This window comes from Heptranchias perlo, chromosome 6 (assembly GCF_035084215.1).
Source record: "Heptranchias perlo isolate sHepPer1 chromosome 6, sHepPer1.hap1, whole genome shotgun sequence".
NCBI classification, from domain to species: Eukaryota; Metazoa; Chordata; class Chondrichthyes; order Hexanchiformes; family Hexanchidae; genus Heptranchias; species Heptranchias perlo.
The window spans coordinates 19,925,887-19,950,058 of record NC_090330.1 but is presented as its reverse complement, the minus strand read 5'-3'; the positions used below and the strand labels follow the sequence as shown (position 1 = coordinate 19,950,058).

General features: G+C 41.1%; 1 protein-coding gene across 1 annotated transcript in view; it reads left to right on the top strand.

Annotated features, from left to right (window-relative positions):
• The first annotated feature begins 10,536 nt into the window (after positions 1-10,536).
• The window catches only part of LOC137322639 (copper-transporting ATPase 2-like), a 69,301-nt gene continuing 55,665 nt past the window's right edge, over positions 10,537-24,172 (top strand). Inside the window, 11 exon segments of the mRNA XM_067985546.1 lie at positions 10,537-10,623; positions 12,274-12,289; positions 12,292-12,431; positions 12,433-12,527; positions 12,529-12,875; positions 12,878-13,339; positions 13,342-13,476; positions 14,604-14,888; positions 21,238-21,401; positions 22,230-22,391; positions 24,051-24,127. Of these exon segments, the coding sequence (XP_067841647.1) occupies positions 10,537-10,623; positions 12,274-12,289; positions 12,292-12,431; positions 12,433-12,527; positions 12,529-12,875; positions 12,878-13,339; positions 13,342-13,476; positions 14,604-14,888; positions 21,238-21,401; positions 22,230-22,391; positions 24,051-24,127 (1,970 nt within the window).

The window sequence follows — 24,172 nt, the reverse complement described above, 5'->3', positions numbered from 1 at the left end:
TCAATAAGATCATGGCTGATCTTCGACCTCAACTCCACTTTCCCGCCCGATCCCCATATCCCTTGATTCCCCTAGAGTCCAAAAATCTATATATCTCAGCCTTGAATATGCTCACTGACTCAACATCCACAGCCCTTTGGGGTAGAGAATTCTAGCGATTCACAACCCTTTGAGTGAAGAAATTCCTCCTCATCTCAGTCTTAAATGGCCGACCCCTTAACCTGAGTTGAAGCGCCCTTGTTCTAGACTCTACAGCCAGGGGAAACAACCTTAGTATCTACCCCCTCAGAATCTTATATGTTTCAATGAGATCACCTCTCATTCTTCCAAACTCTGGAGAATATAGGCCTATTTTACTCAATTTCTTCTCATAGGACAACACTCTTATCCCAGGAATCAATTGTGGTAATAGTGACATGTTCTATTTTTTTTTATCATCATTATTAATATTATTACATTCTTGATATTTTTTCTTTCCAACATGCAGATAGGTGCAGTATTATAGTCACGTTTGCCAGTCAAGATAATTGAATTCTACACAGTATGTAAAATGAGGTACAGATGCAACAGTCAATGTATGAAAAAGCCTTGAAATAATATAGTACTTTATAGGCCTTAAAATATATCAGTAGCAAATATAGATTTTCTAGGTGTAAGCTATTGATGGAGCATAAATTGTTTTGTTAAAAAAAAATCCAATTTTATACATACCGTATTTTTGCTGTGCAATTTTGACCTTGTGTTCAATTTTTATAATCAAGAAATTCCTTTTTAAGAATCAATAGATGATTTTTTAAAAATGCATCAAGAACAATGTAAGCAGTTTATCTCCAAAGATCATTGTTATTGTCTGGCTAATGATACAGATTTTTAAAACAATTCATTTTCTTTAGGATTGTTATGCTATGTTGATGTTGTGTAAATATTTGAGTTAGACTAAGTCCACACTTTTTCTAGAGAAGGATTAATGAGAAACTTTTGTTTTGTTTGTTACTCTATAATAATGTTTAAAGCTGACTTAATGAATTAGATGCAAGAATCTTCAGGTCGAAAAAATAAAGCTTCTGAAATATTATGTTACAACAGCTTTTGAAAATTTGCATGATGAAGAAAATTAGCTGAATGATAAATCTCAACTGTGTATGAAATGAATCCCAATCTTCCCACAGTTTCTATTTTAGTTAGAAAAAGGGTCATAATGGTGTCCAAGTCATACCCATGTACTTTATTTAGAGGGCATATTATGTAACTGAAAGTGCAACTTACATAGTGAATTTTGTAGTAAGTAGGAATGGTATTTAAAAACAACATGCTGTTCTTATTACTGTCACAAAGACTAGCTCCTTTCTTAAGCTCAAAATATTGGCAGCTTTTGTATTACACATGGAATGAAGTTTACTCTGTCCAAACAATGTCTGTTTAATGTTGCTTTTTATCTAATTGTACGTACTAAATGTTGCTATGAAATGTAAATATAGTGGAATCAAATAAAACATTAATGCCTTTTATTTTGTTTTATTCTGGATGACTATTTTAATATTGAAGATAGCTAATCACCCATTCACAGCAGTGTGCCAATAAGCCATTTTTTGATCAGAGAATCCCTACATCAATAACATGAAGCAGTGATTTTAAGTGTGACACAGTAAGTCATTTTTTTAGCCACCAAGACATTTTAGATATATGTTCACTGGTATTCTGGGCTTTATGTTTATTCTCTACTGTGTCTCACTGAATTGTCACCATTAATAGATAAGAAATTTTAATGTCTTTTTTTTTAAACCATTAAACCGTAGATGTAACAATGTAAAAGCCGAACCCATGACTTTCCTGTTGGGTGACTGAGTGTCCTCAAATTTAAGGGCCTAAGATCCTGGATGAAGATGTGACTTGTGCACTGGATTTTATATACCCACCAAACATTGCCAGTGGTAATTCCATGAATTTGCACACCCAGTGGGGAACTACACACACACGGAGCGCAGGTCGAATGGCCACTTATTTGGGGTGTTGGAAAATCGTTGGTACCTGTGGAAATACCTTTGGGAGAGGTAGAAAGAAAGTTGCAGTGGGAAAAGTAAAAATGAACGCTTTTTCCATTCATCACTTTTTTAAAAATAGTTTTATCACAACAGTGACTATACTTTAAAAGTACTTCATTGGCTATAAAGCACTTTGGGGCATCCCAAGGTCATGAGAGGTGCCATATAAATGCAAGTTCTTTCTTACTTTCACTAAGTCCTTTGGCTAAGAGTATGACAGAGCTCTGTGGTGTGAATTACCTGGATTGATGTAAATAGTTGAAATGATAATTGTTGAAATGCATTGAAATGTAAGGCAGTTCCCACAATACTGTCATTGGCACTCACTGCAAACAAAATCTATTTTTATATCTTTATCTACCTATCTATCTATTATATGCAGAGTATGCACTTCATGAAACCTGGCATTAATAATGCCAGACCCTGGGCTTCCTTCCTAGTGCTTCCATGTCCCAGGGCTGACAGGTCAGAGTCCCTGGTAATAGTACTTGGTATAACACCCCTATTCTTATAAAACCTCTGACTCACCATATGTCTTCTGAAAAGTAATGGGGAAGCGAACAAGTGCTGACAAACTGGTTTGCAGTGAGAATAACTTTGTTTGGTACTCCCCTTTGAAATGTTTGAGGGACTGAGCTAGTTAAAAATACTTTAACTTTGTGTATCAGAAAAGTTTGTACATTCACTGAACTCTTCAACACTGTATTGATGAACTTCTAATAACCTTTAAACATTTTATTTCTCTTGAAATTCAAAAAAGAAATTTCACCCATTCAAATGTCATTAATTTTAAATCTGAGTACTGCACCCTTTGCAGCATCCAATTAACTTTAAGGTCTTGTGAAAGCAGCAACTCGTATTTTATAACATGAAATTAAAGTATTAAAGAATGCTGCATGTTTAGGCTTCAACTTTGCCTCCTCAGTCCAAACAAATAACAATAGAATCATAGAATCTAACAGCACAGAAGGAGGCCATTCGACCCATCAGCTCTTTGATAGAGCTATTCAATTAGTCCCACTCCACTGCTCTTTCCTCATAGCCCTGAAATTTTCTCCCCTTCAAGTATTTATCCAATTCCCTTTTGAAAGTTACAGTATTTCATTGTTCGCCACATGATTAGATAGAGGTATTCAAAATCATGAAGGGTCTGAACAGAGTGAATGGAGAGAAACTGTTCCCATTGGCGGAAGGGTCAAGGACCAGAGGGCATAGATTTAAGGTGATTGACAAAAGAACCAAGGGTGATATGAGGAAAAAGTTTTTTACACAGCGAGTGGTTAGGATCTGGAATGCACAGCCTGAGGGAGTGGTGGAGGCAGATTCAATCATAGCTTTCAAAAGGGAACTGGATAGATACTTGAAATGAAAAAAACGTGCAGGGCTATGGGGATAGAGCAGGGCAGTGGGACTAGCTGGATTTTTCATGCATAGAGCCAGCGTGGACTCGATGGGCTGAATGGCCTCCTTCCGTGCTGTAAACTTCTATGATTCTGCAGCAAAATGTCAAGGCAGTGACATCTTCGATAGTCCACATTTTGAGCCATTGAGCTGCTACTGTAAACTTAACAACTCACCTGTTCCAGTATTTTCTTAATGAAAATAATATTTTTGTTGCTGTTTTTTGCTTTTTTTTTATCCCAGCAGAATTTCTTTCCTGTTTTCTGCCTCCCATTTTCTTTCTGTCCTTCCACCTCTCTTTTTTGAGTCTCGCTTTCCCTACTCTCTAGCAGCTATCTTCTTTTACACTGTGTGGATAATTTTGTGAGTATGCACTAGCACAGGGAAATTCACCCACCGGCAGCCCATATCAGTTAATCAACGTCGCGTTACCCGTAATTTTCCGACATGCTCTGGAGGTAGGCAAGGCCTCCCGCTGGTAGTGCATATTTGGAAAATTTAGGCCTGTATCTGATAAACATTGCACCTGACCTGAGAGAGTTTGGTTTTGGAACATTTTTCTTCTCTATTAATGTCATCCCTTGCTTTGATTTGAACAGTTTCTCTCTTCTTCCTCCCTCCACCCCCCCACCCCAAAAATGTGGGACGAAGTGGGTGAGACAGTCGAGGCTATGTAATGAGAAGTACAAGGGAGTGTTTGTCCTTTCTAGTGATCTATGAACCACAATATTAATGAATATTTAAAGAAAGCAGTTGCTTCAAGTGCCAACATTTACAACAGCCACATTTTGTTATCAGTGATTGATTAGTCATACGCTTTGGACATTAAAGTGGAAGTATCTCAAGCGATTGCTACACTATTTAAAGTAAGCCGGTATTTTGCTGGTAACATAAATGGTTTTGAGACAAAATTGTGATGTAAGTTTGATGCTCATGTTATGCTTGTGAATCATGTTAAATCATGCTAAACCTGTTAGAGTTGTCAAGCACCTGACCCAGAAAGTGGCCATGTGACACATGCCAATGCTGCTCTTCGGCTAGATTTCCTGTAAGGAAGATGTGGCATCTGTACTTTCCCCCGCCCCTGACAACATAGCTGAGATTGGGAATTCGCTGGGGTAGATCTTCATTTTTGTGCCATTATGTAAAACAGGTGATAGCAAGTCGGCAGCCCAAATTACATCTCTCCCGATTTTTATTTCCATTGAAGTCAATAGAAAACACAGTTTAAAACCTTGTAATCTCATAACAAAACAGAATTTAGCTTTATCAGTCGTCCATGTTACAAATGAACAGAATCACGGAAAGCAATCCCTAAAACACTACTGAAAATCCGCTGATGCCAAGTAATAAAATTGGAATTTGACTTATTGAAGTCACCATAAACCAGCAGTCCTGACATTAGGTAATGTAACTGTACACGATGCTTGAAAAAAAATGCATTGCAGCTGAATTACTTTCTGTAAAAGGGAACATGTGGATGCATATTGTTACTAATTTTAGACACCTTTAGTAGATGTGAATGACAAATCACTAGGGAAATTACAGTTCAGCTTTTGTATGCAAGTTGAAGGCACAAACTCCAGGGGATCAGTCGTTATCTGAGAAACAGTACATCCTAATTATCCTAATTACATGCACAACAAAATACAATGATATCAAGGAATTACAATTCTGATTTCCAATCTAGCTTAACCATTTGAGAACTGTGGTAGTTAGTTGCTTTGGTTAAAAAAGTTAAAGTTAAAAAGTAACCAGCTGTGAATTTTTTTTTTTCATTCCTGATATGTGGCTGTTGCTGGCAAGGCTGGCATTTATTGCCCAATCCTAGTTGCCCTGAGAAGGTGGTGGTGGGGTTTTTTCTTGAACCACTGCAATGTAGCAGTTTGATACAACTGACTGACTTGCTAGGCCACTTGAGAGGGCAGATAAGAGTCAAGCAGGTTGGTGTGAAACTGGAGTCACATGTAGGCCAGACCGTTTAAGGACAGCATGTTTTTTTCCCTAAAGGACATTACTGAACCAGTTGGGTTTTTACAACAATCTGACAGCTTCATTGTCACTTTTACTGATACCAGTTTTTTATTTCCTGATTTTTTAAAAACTGAATTCAAATTTGAACTTGCGTTCTACTGGATTATCAGTCCCAGCCTCCGGATTACTACACCAGTGACATAACCACTACACTACCGTACTCTCTGTCGTTCCATGCATTTTATTAATTCCAGTTTATAATATTCACTATTCACCAAATACGCATTTTGTAGAGGTAATGGAAGAAATTATAGGATTGATTTTATAATATGGGTGTAGTGGCAGTGGGCCATAAGCACATTATGCATCATTATTGCATAGAGCAGATCTTGCAAGGGTTTGAGAGGCCATTCATATAATTATTCAGCTTTCTAGTGTGGATTGGACTATGAGATGGGAGTGTGTAGGAAAAACAAAGCAATTTATTTTAATTTTTTCTGTACTTCTAGGCTGAAAGTACACCCCTTTGTACTGTTCCTCTTTAGCTCCTTAATTTTCTTATATATCACAGCTTAGCAGGACCGAAGCTGTCAACGCTAAGGAAATATTATACTGGAATGCAATTATACTGGTAATTGGGAAAACCACAATGTACCTATTCTTGTGCTGCTAGTGTCAACTTTAAGAGGGCTTCTGGCACACTGGTAGCACTGAGTCAGAAGGTCATGGGTTCAAGTCCCACTTCAGGACTTGAGATGTAATCAAGGCTGACACTTCAGTGCACTGCTGAGGAAATGGTGCATTGTCAGAGATGCTGCTTTTTGGATGAGACATTAAATTGAGTCCCTGTCTGCTTGCTCAGGTGGACATAAAATATCACATGGCACTATTCAAAGAGCTGGGGAGTTTTTCCAGTGACCTGACCAACATCTATCCCTCAATCAGTATCACCAAAACAGATTATATGGTCATTTATTTGATTATTTGTTTGTGGGGTCGTGCTGTGCACAAATTAGCTGTCACACTTATAGTACCTGTCAAACAACTGTAACTACACTTCAAAAAAAGCAATTTGTTGGCTGGGAAGTACTTTGGGACATCCTAAGATTGTGACAGCCACTGTATAAATGCAAGTTCTTTCTTTATTTGCTGGAACAAAGGAAACTAAAGTCTCCTTGGTACATATATGTTTTCAGTGATCAATCAGCCACAGACAATACAGGCAGAACAAGTTAGCATAACATGTCATTAGACTTAAATTATAATCGTAAAATGTGAGTACAAAATTAGTGAATCTCATAAAATCAGAGATTAAAAGAATCACATACACACACATATTAGATTAGTAGACACCTTTCAAAAATAGTTAGTGCAGCTCAAAAGATACTTTTAAAAAGGAGTTGGACAAATGTTTGCTTATGAAAAGTGTCATAGTTTATGGACATATATAAAATTAATTAGAGTGTATGACCATGCAGATCTACAGAAATATCTACCTTGATAGGTTAAGTAGCTTTTCTTGCTTTTTGTTTATGTTTTTACGGGACTAATTTTGAAATTAGCACTCTATAACACTATATCAGCATTCTTAATAATTTATGTTGGAACACCATGTTTACAGTGTGAGTTCTTTATGACAAAACTGAAGCATTTTTGTCCAAGATTTAGCTTAATATTGGCTTCTTTAATTCTATCATGGTACAGCTCCACTCACACTTAACTCATTACAATGTTATGGCATTTAGGCTGTCAAGCAGTTTGCTTGAAGGAAGAACCAAGCCACTCAATTCAAATACAAACGTGCTGTGTGATTTGTTCAGCTATCTAACTGATTCGCAGCTTTTTGAATTTAATGGACAGTTATGTAAGTTAATGTTTGGCTTTGGTTACTGTTTTCTGGGGTACTTATTAGCCTACATTTTTTAAACCAACAAGTTTGATGTGAAGGCTTTAAAGAGATTTATGACTGAAACCTTTATGAAGATTTATGAAGAAATATAAAAACTGACAGTAAAAGCTTCTACAAGTATATAAAAAGGAAGAGGGTAGCTAAAGTAAACATTGGTCCCTTAGAGGATGAGACTGGGGAAATAATAATGGAAAACAAGGAAATGGCAGAGGAATTGAACAGATATTTTGTATCTGTCTTCATAGTAGAAGACACTAATAATATACCAATAATAGTAGAAAATCAAGGGGCAAAGGGGAGGGAGGAACTAAAAACAATCACTATCACTAGAGAAAAAGTACTAGGTAAATTAATGGGTCTAAAGGCTGACAAGTCCCCTGGACCTGATGGCTTGCATCCGAGGGTCTTAAAGGAAGTGGCTACAGAGATAGTGGATGCATTGGTTGTAATCTTCCAGAATTCACTAGATTCTGGAAAGGTCCCAACGGATTGGAAAACCGCAAATGTAACACCCCCATTCAAGAAGGGAGTGAGACAGAAAGCAGGTGATTATAGACCAGTTTGCCTAACATCTGTCATTGGGAAAATGCTAGAATCCATTATTAAGGAAGTAGTAGCAGGACATTTGGAGACTCATAATACAATCAAGGAGAGGCAACATGGTTTTATGAAGGGGAAATCGTGTCTGACAAATTTATTAGAGTTCTTTGAGGAAGTAACGAGCAGGGTGGATAAAGGGGAACCAATGGATGCAGTATATTTGGATTTCCAAAAGGCATTCGATAAGGTGCCACATAAAAGATTACTGCACAAGATAAGGGCTCATGGTGTTGGGGGTAATATACTGGATGGATAGAGGATTGGCTAACTAACAGAAAACAAAGAGTCGGGATAAAAGGGTCATTTTCAAAATGGCAATCTGTAACTAGTGGGGTGCCGCAGGGCTCAGTGCTGGGGCCTCAACTATTTACAATATATATCAATGACTTGGATGAAGGAACAGAGTGTCTTGTGGCCAAATTTGCTGATGATACAAAGATAGGTGCAAAAGCAAGTTGCGATGAGGACACAAAGTGTCTGCAAAGGGATACCGACAGGTTAAGTGAATGGGCAAAAATTTGGCAGAAGGAATATAATGTGGGAAAATGTGAAGTCATCCACTTTGGGAGGAAAAATAAAAAAGCAAAATATTATTTGAATGGAGAAATACTACAAAATGCTGCGGTTCAGAGGGATCTGGGTGTCCTCGTACATGAAACACAAAAAGTCAACATACAGGTGCAGCAGGTAATCCGAAAGGCAAACGGAATATTGGCCTTTATTTCTAGGGGGATGGAGTATAAAAGCAGGGAAGTCATGCTACAACTGTACAGGGTGCTGGTGAGACCACACCTGGAGTACTGTGTACAGTTCTGGTGCCCTTATTTAAGGAAGGACATATTTGCATTGGAGGCAGTTCAGAGAAGGTTCACTAGGTTGATTCCAGGTATGGAAGGGTTGTCTTATGAGGAAAGATTGAACAGGTTGGGTGTATATTCATTGGAGTTTAGAAGAATGAGAGGAGACCTTATTGAAACATACAAGATTCTGAGGGGACTCGATAGGGTAGATGCTGAGAGGATGTTACCCCTCATGGGGCAATCTAAAACTAGAGGGCATAGTCTCAGAATAAGGGGTCGCCCGTTTAAGACGGAAATGAGGAGGAATTTCTTCTCCCAGAGGGTTGTGAATCTTTGGAATTCTTTACCCCAAAAAGCTGTGGAGGCTGAGTCATTGAATACATTCAAGGCAGAGTTAGACAAATTTTTGATCAGCAAGGGAGTCAAAGGATATGGGGAAAAGGCAGGAAAGTGGAGTTAAGGTAAAAATCAGATCAGCCATGATCTCATTGAATGGCGGAGCAGGCTCGAGGGGCCGAATGGCCTACTCCTGCTCCTATCTCTTATGGTCTTATGGTCTATAAGCCTCTTAGAATCATGGAATCATTGAATGGTTACAGCACAGGAGACCATTCGGCCCATGTCAGCTCTTTGTAAGAGCAATCCAGTTAGTCCCATTCCCTCTCTCTTTCCCCGTAGTCCTGCAAACTCTTCCCCTTCAAGTATTTATCCAATTCCTTTTTGAAAGCCACGGCTGAATCTGCTTCCACCACCCTTTCAGGCAGCGCATTCCAGATCATATCCTTCACTGCATAAAAAGGCTTTTCCTCATGTTGCCTTTGGTTCTTTTGCCAAGCACCTTAAATCTGTGCCCTCTGGTTCTTGGCCCTTCCACCAATGGGAACAGTTTCTCTTTATTTACTTTATCTAAATCCTTCATGATTTTGAACACTTGTATCAAATCTCCTCTCAACCTTCTCTGCTCTAAGGAGAACAATCCCAGCTTCTCCAGTCTATCCACGTAACTGAAGTCCCTCATCCCTGGAACCATTCCAGTAAATCTTTTCTGCACCCTCTCTAAGGCCTTCACATCCTTCCTAAAGTGCGGTGCCCAGAATTGGACACAATACTCCAGCGGAGGCTGAACCAGTGTTTCATAAAGGTTCAACATAACTTCCTTGTTTTTGTACTCTATGCCTCTATTTATAAAGCCCAGGATCCCGTTTGCTTTTTTAAACTGCTTTCTCAGCCTGTCCTGCCACCATCAAAGATTTGTTCCTGCACCCCCTTTACAATTGTACCATTTAGTTTATATTGCCTCTCCTCGTTCCTCCTGCCAAAATGTATCACTTCGCACTTCTCTGCGTTAAATTTCATCTGCCACGTGTCCGCCCATTCCACCAGCCTGTCTACATCCTCTTGAAGTCTATCACCATCCTCCTCACTGTTTACTACACTGTTTACTACATCTGCAAATTTTGAAATTGTGCCCTGTACACCCAAGTCCAAGTCATTAATATATATAAAAAAAAGCAGCTCCAATTGGTCCCAGTACCGAGCCCTGGGCAACGCCACTGTATACTTTCCTCCAGTCCGAAAAACAACTTTTCACCAGGACTCTCTGTTTCCTGTCACTTAGCCAATTTCGGATCCATGCTCTTAACAGAATAAGATAAACGGTGCAACATCCACAGTGAGGAAAGGATTAATAAAACAAATATGGAACAAAATAATTATAGTCTCAGTTTTAGCACAAAATTTGCAAACTATTTATCATTTCTTCTATATGAGGAGCTACCATTTTGTATGAATTACTGTAAATAAAAATGTTATGTTTCTGCTATTATTTGCTTGGTCATTTACTATTTTAAAAACTTGCTTCTCTGTTAAAACCTTAAATAAGGTAAATTTGCTGCTTGTGAAGATGAGAATCCAGTGGGGATACAGGATAGAACCGGTAATTGAAGTGATCTAAAACAGTGTTCTCTGTTTATTGAGCATGCTATGATATGTTGCCTAAATGTTAGGACAAGTGAAGACACTCGAGGATGTAGGGAGCGTGTGGGCACTTCGATAAGTAGTCGAAAACAAAGAAGCCAAAATATCCAGAATAAAAAAGGGTAAAATAGCTCAATAAGTTAACCTTCCTCTTTGTACTCCATGTACACTGATCAGTCCTTTTTTTCTGTTTTGAATAACCACTACTCTAGCTGCACCTATGATAAGTTTAAAATCCATTCTGATATTTTATTTGTTCTTCATCGTTTAAGTAATTTCTGGATGCAGAATAGTTGACCACCCTGTGCAGCTTTCAGCAGATTGACCATTTTGTTGTTGCCAAAAAATGGAGTGTATTCTGATTCAGCAAGTAAAGAATTCTGACATTAGTTTAATCAGATAACAATCTTTGATAATGGGACAAACAAGGTAGGTGGATGATTCCAGACAGTAGTGAATAAAGGAGTGGGGAATAAGCTCAGGTAAACTTCTCTTCATGAAGAGAGATAACAGAGGTCATTTTTACCTACAACGTTAGGGCGGTAAAGTGGAAGAGTGGATCGCCCACCTGTCATAGAACCCGCACGATTTTCATTATCATTGAAATCAATGGTCCACTCCACCAGTTTATGCCTAAGCGGTGAAGGTGATAATTATCCTCAATGAATCACAGAACGTGTGATGTGACAGAACAAACTATAATGTTCTATAAGAGCAAGTGGATGCTAGGATTGAGAAAATCTTAAAAAAGTAATACTGTAAAATTACAGTGGGTTATTACCTGTAAATTATCAGTAATTCTAGCATAAACCTTCATGTACATTTAGATCTAAAACGGTCAACCCATACTTCTAAGATTTTTTTGAAGGTATAGTACTGGTACAATTCTCATAACAGAATCATTTTTTAGTCAGTTTTATCAATCACAATTTTTAAGGGGATATTTTAACGTGCCCCCCGGAGGGAACGGTGTGACTGGCGGAATTAAGGTGGCGGGCTCCCTAATATTTTAACTGGCCTGAATTCAGGCATAGAAAAGCCACCTGCCCCAGAGGAACGGAGCCTAATTTTAATGGCAAAATCACGTCCCCATGATGTTATTGGGGCACGAACACTATTTTAACCGCGGGCCCAATTAAGGGTTGCATGGTCTCAAATCTGCCAGCGAAAGTTAGTGGCAGCCAGGATCCTGGCTACGGAATACATAAGTGCTTCCTTCCCTCCCCCATCCCAGACTTTCCTAATCTCCCCCCCACTCCCACACCGCACTTACCTTGCCGGGAACCATTTCCGTGGATCTCTGACGGCGGCCTGATCTCCTACGAATTTTGACTCTCGCCCACTGGCGGTTACATCATTCCCGATGGCTTTGGGCGGGAGTCAGTGTCAGGAATTGCTAATGAGGCTCTGGAGTTAAAATCTTCTGGCGACTGATGCTCCCGGAGCCGGAAGGTTCACCACCCGCTTCGGCCCCCTCACCCTCGATTCCTCCTCAGAGTTAAAATCAGGGCTTATGTGAATAATTTTTAAAGATTCTTTAAAATAACCTGCAATCATTTTTTTTTTCCAGGTGCCTTTAGAGAAACACAATACAGACCTGCAGAACAAGACCCTGCATCCTTGCAGTATGTTATTGATAATGTTGGATTTGAAGCCAGCCTGAGTGATTTATTCCCTCCAGCAGTTAATATCAACACTGGATATATCAATATTATGGGCATGATATTATTGCCAATCATGTGTGCAGTCAACAGAGGGCCAGATTTCTAAAGGGAAAGGTGTTATTTGCATTAAAGTGTCTTACGAACGTAGTAATGCTATGGTAAATACCTACAATAATCAGCACTCAGCAGATATGTGAGGCGATTGATGACATGGGTTTTGAAGCATCTCTCACTAATCAAAATGCAACTTCACTTGAGAAGAAAATTACTTTACCTATTGAAGCTACGGTGAAGGTGAAAGTGGAAGGCATGACGTGCCAATCATGCGTTAGCACAATTGAAGGCAAAATTGGCAATGTGCAAGGTGTACAGCGAATTAAGGTCTCCCTTAACAACCAGGAAGCAATTATTGTATACCAACCTTGTGTTATTGAGCCACAAGAGCTGCGAAACCAAATTAATGACGTGGGTTTTCAGGCCACTGTCAAGAGCAGACCAGCTTCACTGAAACTGGTGGGATCAAATCTATTGACTCATAGAATAGCAAAAGAAATAATACGTTGATGTTCAACAACAAAATGCCAAGAGTTACCTACAACCTCTTGACGGTGGTTTTCTGCGTAGAGGGAATGCATTGCACCTCTTGCATTGCTAATATTGAAGGAAATAATGGCGAGGTCCCAGGTGTGCAGAGCATTGCAGTATCTTTGGAGAACAAGAAAGCGATTGTGAAGTATGATCCTAGCTTGACTAATCCAGCTTCATTAAAATTAATGATTGAGGCTCTACCACCAGGGAATTTTAAAGTCTGTCTTCCAAATGGGATGGAAATGAGATTTTTATTATCAATTCCAGTTACACCGTTACTACATCAACTAAACTGTAATACTGAGGAGCACTCACAAACTGAAACCAACATAGCAGTCATTAATATCGGAGGAATGACATGTAATTCTTGTGTACAGTCTATAGAGAAAGGAAAGGTGTCAAACTGATCAAAGTATCACTGGCCAAAGAGAAGGGAACGATCCACTTCGATCCAGCACTTACAAACTCAGAGGAATTAAGAGCTGTCATAGATGAGATGGGATTTATAGCCTCTCTGCCTGGTCAGGTAACTAACCACACCTGGTGTTTTCCACATTTTGAACAATAATCTCAACGGGTGATGTTTTAATGAAACATATAAAAAGAACAAACTTTATAAAAAATATTTCTGGAAAGAAACGGGATTGAGGGATATGTGGTGAAATTAAGGCGGTCGGAGCCGCTTTCGGGTGGGGGTGAGGCGAACGCGAAACGAACTCACCGGCTTAAGTTCGAGGCCCGGGGGTAATTATAACCCCCAGGCCCGGGGGTATTTATAACTCCCAGGCCCGGGGGTAATTATAACTCCCAGGCCCGGGGGTAATTATAACTCCCAGGCCCGGGGGTAATTATAACTCCCAGGCCCGGGGGTAATTATAACTCCCAGGCCCGGGGGTATTTATAACTCCCAGGCCCGGGGGTAATTATAACTCCCAGGCCCGGGGGTATTTATAACCCCCAGGCCCGGGGGTATTTATAACTCCCAGGCCTGATTTAAATGCTGCGAATCCACTTCCCGCTCAGAGCAGGAGGAAGGCGCAGAGCGGCTGCTCGCAGCCGAGGGACGGGCGGCCAGGTAAGTGGCGGGAAGCGGGTTTCGGGAGGGAAAGGGGGAAGTTCAGGGCAGGGGAGGTCACGATTCTCCATGTGGGGCCCGGAGGATCATTGCTGTTTCCCTTGGCCCCACAGAAGGAAGTTTTTCACTTACCTGGAGGGCCTCTCTGTCCTTCCGACTGGCGGCGGACCTGCTTCAGCCTGTTAGCGTCCCCCAGTTAAAATACCACCGGGGTCCTATTGACGTCAGAGGATCTTGATTAGCATTTATGGACAAGGCTCACCTGTGAGTCCGAGGGGCGCCTGATCCACCACCAAAACCAATGGTGTTAAAATCGGAAATCGGCGAGAACCGAGCGGAAAGTGGAAAAGCTCCATTTTAACTGCTTGACTGCTCTGTCCACCCCCCCCCCCCCCACACACACCCACGAATGCAGAGGTAAAATTCCCCCCAGAGTTAGTCCACCAAGGAAATGTGGCCTTTTCTTGTTCCTGAAAATTATTATAAATTGTTTCGTGTCACAAAAGGCTTTCTAGGGAAAGAAAAGTAATGTCATTATTTGATCTCGGGTATTTATTTTCCCCTGGAATGTAGATGTTGGTGGCATGAATGACTCCTCTTCAGTCATTTCCACTGAGCCCTCAAGTCATTCCGCCCCGACCAAAAAAGAACTGTCTGCTGAAAGGAAGAATAAAATGAAGGACAACTCAGTATTCCCTTCCAGTGATTATATCCTTGAGTTTCTACCACCCAAGTCTAACTCAGGTGACCAAAACAATGAAGTACACTCAGCAACAGAAAACTGTTTCCTACAGGTTACAGGTATGACTTGTGCCTCTTGTGTTGCCAATATTGAAAGAAATCTTCAAAGAGAAGAAGGTGAGTAATGTTTTTATGCTGCACACATATCCTTTAGCGATGCATACCAGTCAGCCTAAAATAGTTATACAAGTTTTGGGGGTTTTTTGCAGCTGAAGAAAAATAATATGCTAGATTTCTTTTAAAAAGCTCAGAATTTATGTTACAACTTTCGCATTGTTCTTTGTACTCGCTATAGGGTGCGTTTGGCACAGATGGTAGCACTCTCACTTCTGAGTCATTATTCAGTCGATGGTGTGAGTGCATAATCTAGGCTGATACTTAAGTGCTGTGCTGAGGGAGTGCTGCATTGTCAGGTATGCTGTCTTCTGGATGAGACGTTAACCATCCCTGGGTATGTCCTGTCCCATCGTCAGGACAGACCCACCAGTGGTGGCGGCACAGTGGTATACATTCAGGAGGGAATGGCCCTGGGAGTCCTCAACATTGACTCCGGACCCCATGAAGTCTCATGGCTTCAGGTCAAACATGGGCAAGGAATCTTCCTGCTGATTACTACCTACTGCCCTCACGCAGCTGATGAATCAGTACTCCTCCATGTTGAGCACCACTTGGAGGAAGCACCGAGGGTAGCCAGGGCACAGAATGTACTCTGGGTGGGGGACTTTAATGTCCATCAACAAGAGTGGCTCGGTAGCACCACTACTGACGGAGCTGGCCGAGTCCAGACTGGACCTGCAGCAGGTGGTGAGAGAACCAACACGAGGGAAAAATCTACTTGACCTCGTCTTCACCGATCTACCTGTCACAGATGCATCTGTCTATGACAGTTTTGGTAGGAGTGATCACCACACAGTCCTTGTGAAGATGAAGTCCCATCTTCATACCGAGGACACCGTCCCTCATGTTGTGTGGCACTACCACCGTGCTAAATGGGATAGATTCAGAACAGATCTAGCAGCTCAAAACTGGGTATCCATGAGATGCTGTGGACCATCAGCAGCAGCAGAATTGTATTCCACCACAATCTGTAACCTCATGGCCCGGCATATTTCTCACTCTACCATTACCATCAAGCCAGGAGATCAACCTGGTTCAATGAAGAGTGTAGAAGAGCATGCCAGGAGCAGCACCAGGCGTACCTAAAAATGAGGTGCCAACCTGGTGAAGTTACAACACAGGATTACATGCATGATAAACAGCGGAAGCAATATGCTAAAGACAGAGTTAAGCAATCCCACAACCAACAGATCAGATCAAAGCTCTGCAGTGCTGCCACATCCAGTTTTGAATGGTGGTGGACAATTAAACAACTAACAGGAGGAGGAGGCTCTGTGAACATCCCCATCCTTAATGATGGCGGAGCCCAGCACGTGAGTGCAAAAGACAAGGCTGAAGTGTTTGCAGCCATCTTCAGCCAGAAGTGCCGAGTGGATGATCCATCTCGGCCTCCTCCTGAGACACCCACCGTTACAGAAGCCAGTCTTCAGCCAATTCGAATCACTCCACGTGATATCAAGAAATGGCTGAGTGCACTGGATAAAGCAAAGGCTATGGGCCCTGACAACATCCCAGCTGTAGTGCTGAAGACTTGTGCTCCAGAACTAGCTGTGCCTCTAGCAAGCTGTTCAAGTACAGCTACAACACTGGCATCTACCCGACAAAGAGTAAAATTGCCTAGGTATGTCCTGTCTACACAAAGCAGGACAAACCCAATCCGGCCAATTACCGCTCCAGCAGTCTACTCTCATTCATCAGCAAAGTGATAGAAGGTGTAGTCGACAGTGCTAACAAGTGGCACTTACTCACCCCAATAACCTGCTCACCGATGCTCAGTTTGGGTTCCGCCAGGCCACTCGTCTTCAGACCTCATTACAGCCTTGGTCCAAACATGGACAGAAGAGCTGTATTCCAGAGGTGAGGTGAGAGTGACTGCCCTTGACATCAAGGCAGCATTTGATCGAGTGTGGCATTAAGGAGCCCTAGTAAAATTGAAGTCAAATGGAAATCAGGGGGAAAACTCTCCAGTGGCTGGAGTCATACCCAGCACAAAGGAAGATGGTAGTGGTTGTTGGAGGCCAATCATCTCAGCCCCAGGACATCGCTGCAGGAGTTCCTCAGGGCAGTGTCCTAGGCCCAACCATCTTCAGCTGCTTCATCAATGACCTTCCCTCCATCATAAGATCAGAAGTGGGAATGTTCGCTGATGATTGCACAGTGTTCAGTTCCATTCACAGCCCCTCAGATAATGAAGCAGTCGTGCCCGCATGCAGCAAGACCTGGACAACATCCAGGCTTGGGCTGATAAGTGGCAAGTAACATTCGTGCCAGACAAGTGCCAGGCAATGACCATCTCCAACATGAGAGAGTCTAACCACCTCCCCTTGACATTCAACGGCATTACCATCGCCAAATCCCCCACCATCAACATCCTGGGGGGGTCACCATTGACCAGAAACTTAACTGGACCAGCCACATAAATACAGTGGCTACAAGAGCAAGTCAGAGGTTGAGAATTTTAAGGGAAGTGACTCACCTTCTGACTCCCCAAAGTCTTTCCACCATCTACAAGGCACAAGTCAGGAGTGTGATTAAATACTCTCACTTGCCTGGATGAGTGGAGCTCCAACAACACTGGAGAAGCTCAACACCATCCAGGACAAAGCAGCCCTCTTGTTTGGCATTCCATCCACCACCTTAAACATTCACTCCCTTCACCACCGCGCACCGAGGCTGCAGTGTGTACCATTTACAAGATGCACCGCAGGAACTCACCAAGGCTTCTTCGACAGCACCTTCCAAACCCGTGACCTCTATCACCTAGAAGGACAAGAGCAGCAGGCACATGGGAACACCACCACCTGCATGTTCCCCTCCAAGTCACACACCATCCTGACTTGGAAATATATCGCCGTTCCTTCATCGTCGCTGGGTCAAAATCCTGGAACTCCCTACCTAACAGCACTGTGGGGGAACCTTCACCACACGGACTGCAGCGGTTCAAGAACGCGGCTCACCACCACCTTCTCAAGGGCAATGAAGGATGGGCAATAAATGTTGACCTTGCTAGCGACGCCCACATCCCATGAGCGAGTTCAGAAACATAGAAACATAGGAGCAAGAGGAGGCCATTCGGCCCTTCGGGCCTGCTTTGCCATTCAAAATCATCATGGCTGATCGTCTAACTCAGTATCCTGTTCCAGCTTTTTCCCCATATCCCTTGATCCCTTTAGCTTTAAGAAAGATATCTATCTCCTTCTTGAACACATCTAATGACTTGGTCTCCACTGTCTCCTGTGGTAGAGAATTCCACAGGTTCACCACCCTCTGAGTGAAGAAATTTCTCCTCATCTCAGTTCTAAATGGCATACCCCGTATCCTGAGACTGTGACCCCTGGTTCTGGACTCCCCAGCCATCGGGAACATCCTCCCTGCATTAAGTCTGTCTAGTCCTGTTAGAATTTTATATGTTTCGATGAGATCACCTCTCATTCTTCTAAACTCTAGTGAATGTAGGCCTAGTCGACCCAATCTCTCCTCATACGTCAGTCCTGCCATCCCAGGAATCAATGCACTCCCTCCATGGCAAGGACATCCTTCCTCAGATAAGGAGACCGAATCTGCACACAATAAGACATCCCTGCTCCTGTACTCAAATCCTCTTGCAATGAAGGCCAACATACCATTCGCCTTCCTAACTGCTTGCTGCACCTGAATGCTCACTTTCAGCGACTGGTGTACAAGGACACCCAGGTCTCGTTGCACCTCCCCTTTTCCCATTCTATCGCCATTCAGATAATAATCTGCCTTTCTGTTTTTACAACCAAAGTTGATTACCTCACATTTATCGACGTTATAATGTATCTGCCATGTTCTTGCCCACTCACCCAACTTGTCTAAATCACATTGGAGCCTCTTTGCATCCTTCTCATAGCTCACATTCCACCCCAGCTTTGTGTCGTCTGCAAACTTGGAAATGTTATATCTAGTTCCCTCATCCAAATCATTGATATATATTGTGAATAGCTGGGGCCCAAGCACTGATCCCTGCGGTACCCGTTTATTCCTACTTTCTGTTTCCTGTCTGTCAACCAATTCTCAATCCATGCCAGTATATTCCCCCCAATCCCATGTGCTTTAATTTTGCACACTAACCTCTTGTGTGGGACCTTATCAAAAGCCTTCTGAAAATCCAAATACACCACATCCACGGGTTCTCCCCTATCTATTCTACTAGTTACATCCTCAAAAAACTCCAGTAGATTTGTTAAGCATGATTTCCCTTTCATAAACCCATGTGACTTTGTCCAATCCCATTAATACCCTCCAAGTGTTCTGTTATCACATCTTTTATAATAGACTCCAGCATTTTCCCCACTACTGATGTTAGGCTAGCTGGCCTTTAATTCCCTGTTTTTTTTCTCCCTCCTTTTTTAAATAGTGGGGTTACATTTGCCACCCTCCAATCTGTAGGAACTGTTCCAGAGTCTATAGAATTTTGGAAGATGATCACCAATCCATCCACTATTTCCAGGGCCACTTCCTTTAGTACTCTGGGATGTAGATTATCAGGTCCTGGGGATTTGTCAGCCTTTAGCCCCATTAATTTCCCCAGCACTATTTTTTTACTAATACTGGTTTCTTTCAGTTCCTCCCTCTCACTGGACCCTTGGTTCCCTAACATTTATGGGAGGTTATTTGTGTCCTCCTTTGTGAAGACAAAACCAAAGTATGTGTTTAATTGTTCTGCCACTTCTTTGTTCCCCATTATAATTTCCCCCATTTCTGACTGTAAGGGACCTACATTTGTCTTCATTAATCTTTTTCTCTTGACACATTTATAGACGCTTTTACAGTCAGTTTTTATGTTCCCTGCTAGTTTACTGTCATCCTCTATTTTTCCCCTCTTAATCAATCTCTTTGTCCTCCTTTGCTGAATTCTGAACTGCTTCCAATCCTCAGGCTTGCTGCTTTTTCTGGCAATTTTATATGTCTCCTCTTTGGATCTAATACTATCCCTAATCTCTTGTGTAAGCCACAGTTGAGCCACCTTTCCCGTTTTATTTTTGCACCAGACAGGAATGAATAATTGTTGTAATTCCTGCACACGTCCTTTAAATATTAGCCATTGCCTATCCACCGACATCCTTTTAGTAAAGTTCCCCAATCTATCATAGCCAACTCGCACCTCATACTTTCGTAATTTCCTTTATTTAGATTCAGGACCCTAGTTTCGGATTCAACTACTTCACTCTCCATCTTAATGAGGAATTCTATCATGTTATGGTCGCTCTTCCCTAAGGGACCCCGCACAACAAGATTGTTAATTAATCCTTTCTCATTGCACAATACCCAGACTAGGATCACCTGTTCTCTAGTTGGTTCCTCAGTGTATTGGTCTAGAAAGCCATCACATACACACTCCAGGAATTCCTCCCCCACAGTATTATTGCTAATTTGGTTTGACCAATCTATATGTAGATTAAAGTCACCCATGATTATAGTTGTACCCTTCTTGCATGTGTCTCTAATTTCCTGTTTAATTCCCTCCCCTACATCTCCACTACTGTTTGGGGGCTTATAGACAACCCCCACCAACGTTTTCTGCCCCTTGGTGTTTCTTAGCTCCACCCATACAGATTCCACATTGTGATTTTCCGAGCCAATATCCTTCCTCCCTATTGCATTGTTTTCCTCCTTTACTAACAACGCTACACCTAGTTTTGTGTCATCAGCAAACTTGGAAATATTACATTTGGTCCCCTCATCCAAATCATTGATATAGATTGTGAATAGCTGGGGCCCAAGCACCGACCCCACTAGTCACAGTCTGCCACCTGAAAAAGACCCGTTTATTCCTACTCTCTGTTTTCTTCTGTCTGTTAACCAATTCTCAACCCATGCCAGTATATTACCCCCAATTCCACGTGCTCTAACTTTGTTCACCAACCTCCTGTGTGGGACTTTATCGAAAGCCTTCTGAAATTCTTGTAACCTCATTGAGTGCGATTTGCCAATTTAGTGTTAATTTATGTTACAGGTCGTCTTGCTATGGACCTACATCCACTTTTCCATTGAAGTCAATGGAAATAAAAATTGGGAGAGATGTAAAACGGGCTGCCGATTCACTATCACCTGTTTTACACTGTCGCACAAAGTCGAGATCTACCCCATTCACTTAGAACCAGCTATTAGAGAGGAAACTTCTAGCCCTGTGATCTTGAGCTGGATTGAAATATAAGTCCTAACAATGAGAGGACTTTATTTCACACACTATGCAAGCTTTTTCTATTCTCCTATATTGCTTTTATAAATTTAAACATCATACCAGATTTTTATTTTGTTTTTATTTCCCATCTGTTTTTCTACTAAATATAAAATAATATTTCAAACATAACATATCTTTTAGGTATACATTCAGTTCTGGTTGCCCTAATGGCGGGAAAAGCAGAGGTCAAATATAATCCAGACATCATCCAGCCCGCCGACATTGCAGGTTTAATCAAAGATTTGGGATTTGGAGCTACAGTTATAGAAGACAATGTTTGCTCAGCTGTGAAGTTGGAACTTATTGTAAGTATGTTTCATGTTATGTAATATCACTAACGTTACTGAGTTCAGTGATTATTTTGAACTATTATGAGCAATAGTTAATTAAAGCTGTTACGTTGTGAAATTATGGAGTAGATTTTCAACTTACCTCCTGGGCGTAATACAAGCCGTGGGGATTGGCCCTCGTTATAGAAACCACCCGATCATCTTTGAAATTAATGGAAATGAAAATCGGACAGTTCTGAAATTAGTGAATAGGTACAGGATTTTATTGTCTTGTAGTATTGAAGGGAGTCATATTGAAGGGAGTCAATCACTTTGTTACTGAAACATTTATGATGTTTAACAGATAAGACTGATGACCCTATTATAAAAGAAAACTAAACCATTTAAAATTCACAATAATTTTTTAGAATTAATTTTAATGGATTGACTGGAATGCTGGGGTATGGCAGTGTAATCCTTCTGAGGGAAGTGTGAGAGAGCCCAAACTCTTTACAGGAATGAAACTCCATCTACAAACATTAATATAACTGGGATTTATTGGCCTGGGATTATCTCTGAGTAAAACTGTTGTGAAAATAAACCACCGCACGTGCTGTCTGAGTGAGCTCACTTTACGGTGTTTTTTCTTGTATCGATTTTTTATAAACTTGCCAGATAGTTGGCGATTGTGATGAAAATTCAGGCTTCAGCATGATTTCCATCTGTTAGGGAAATTATCTTAATGATTTGGTTCCTTTGCTTTTCCAGTTATATTTAGTCCTGAATATTTAATTAATAATGTTAGTATTGTCTTTCTCATTCAAGGATATTCCTTTTACTTGCAACATAACTTTGTTTTTTTAGATTACAGGAATGACTTGTGCATCTTGCGTTCACAATATTGAATCAAAGTTGACAAGAGTTGATGGTATTTTGTATGTATCAGTAGCCCTCGCCACCAGCAAAGCACACATTAAACTGGATCCAGAATTACTGGGCCCACGTGACGTCATCAGAATGATTGAGGTATGTCCGATCCTGTAACGTGTCCCGCTCTGAATGGCTGAAAGTAATCACGTGATTACCCATAATGATTCTGGTCAATACTATTGATTTCCATTTTGAATCTGTACAGCTCATTGAAGTTTTATTTTGGTTGACTTGATCATCCCCCCACCTTAAGCTCTGCATTTACTATATAAACTTTTGCCTTTTCTACCACGTACAACGTGATCCCAATAGCAAGCACATTGTCCCCTCTTCACTTTCTGGAGGGACCACGCCCTTCAGGATATCCTTCTTCACTCTTCTACCAGCTCCACTTTCTGCTGCCCTTCCTTTGGCACCTTTCTGTACAACCACAGCAGATGCAGCACCTGTTCATTCACTTTCTCCCACATCATTGTGCAAGTGCCAAACATTCCTTCCTTGTGAGGAAGCAATTTACGTGTACTTCCTCCAATCTAGTACATTGTATTCGCTGCTTATGGTGTGATCTCTACACTGAGGAGATGAAAGGCATATTAGGTGGTCACTTTGCCAAACACATCTGTTCTGTCCACAAATGTACCTCTGATCTCTCTGTGTCTTAGTGCTTTAACTCCCCCTCCCATTCCCACTGACTGTTCCATCTTTGGCTTCACCACTTTCTAATGAGACTCAGCACAAGCTCCAGGAAGTATCTGATCTGGACACTCTGCAGTCTTCCATTGCCTTTACAGCAGGGTGCGCTGGTGATATGAGGTGGGTCTGTCGGCATTCAGGGAGAGGAGAGACTGGTTCACATTTAGAGTACAGTCCCTTAGAGTATGGTTCTTGTAGAGGAATTTGCATCCAGGATAGTAATTTGTTCTCTTTTTTTTGGATTGGCAGACTTTACTGTTTTTCTGTTTCCATTTCAGACCTCCTCCATATGTAGGTTCTTTCTTTCTTTATTTATTTCTCTCTCTCTCTCTCACACACACACACTCCCTCTCCCTCCCTCACCTGGTTATTTCTCTTCCTTTTGTGTGACTAACTTATTTAAAAATGTCCTTTTATTCATCATAATATCGATCATCTCACTCTCAACCACTTCAGGATTCACCTCCTCTCTGATATCCTTCTCTTTAGTAAACACATATGCTTAAGTAATTATTAAAAATCTCTACTATTTTTTGATCATCATCTACTAGTTGACAATCCTCTCCTCCCATGCATTGCACCTCACTTTTTATAATTCTCTTTTTACTGATATACTTGTACAATACTTTACAGTTCCTTTTGATGTTTTTTTAAAAAATCCTCATATCCGTCTTAGCTTTCCTTATCCAACTCTTATCCTCTTTTCTTATTTTCTCATATTCTCCTTTAGTTTTTTCATCATTATTATTCATACAGTGTTTATATTCCCTCTTCAATTTTAATTGGTTTCTCTCCTCTTTGTTTATCCATGGCATCCTAAAACTACGAGTAGTTTCTTTCATAATGGAATATTCCTTGTGAGGAATTGCAAGGGCAAACTTATCACACCAGGGTGTAGTACAACAAATGAAAACAACAGATCATGTACAGTTACCACTGTCACAGATCTTACTTAATTTAATCTCTTAAGGAAGGTGTGTAATGATAGATAAACCTTCTCAGTTCTGTGCCACTGACTGCACTTCACTGTATATTATTTACTGAATTTCATTTCTGTAACAGGGACTTGGATTTGGTGCTTCTTTAGTCAAAAGAGATACAGCAGTACATAATCTGGACCATAAGGAGGAAATAAAACAGTAAGCCTATCAATGATTTTCTTAAAAGAAATAGAAGACATTGGC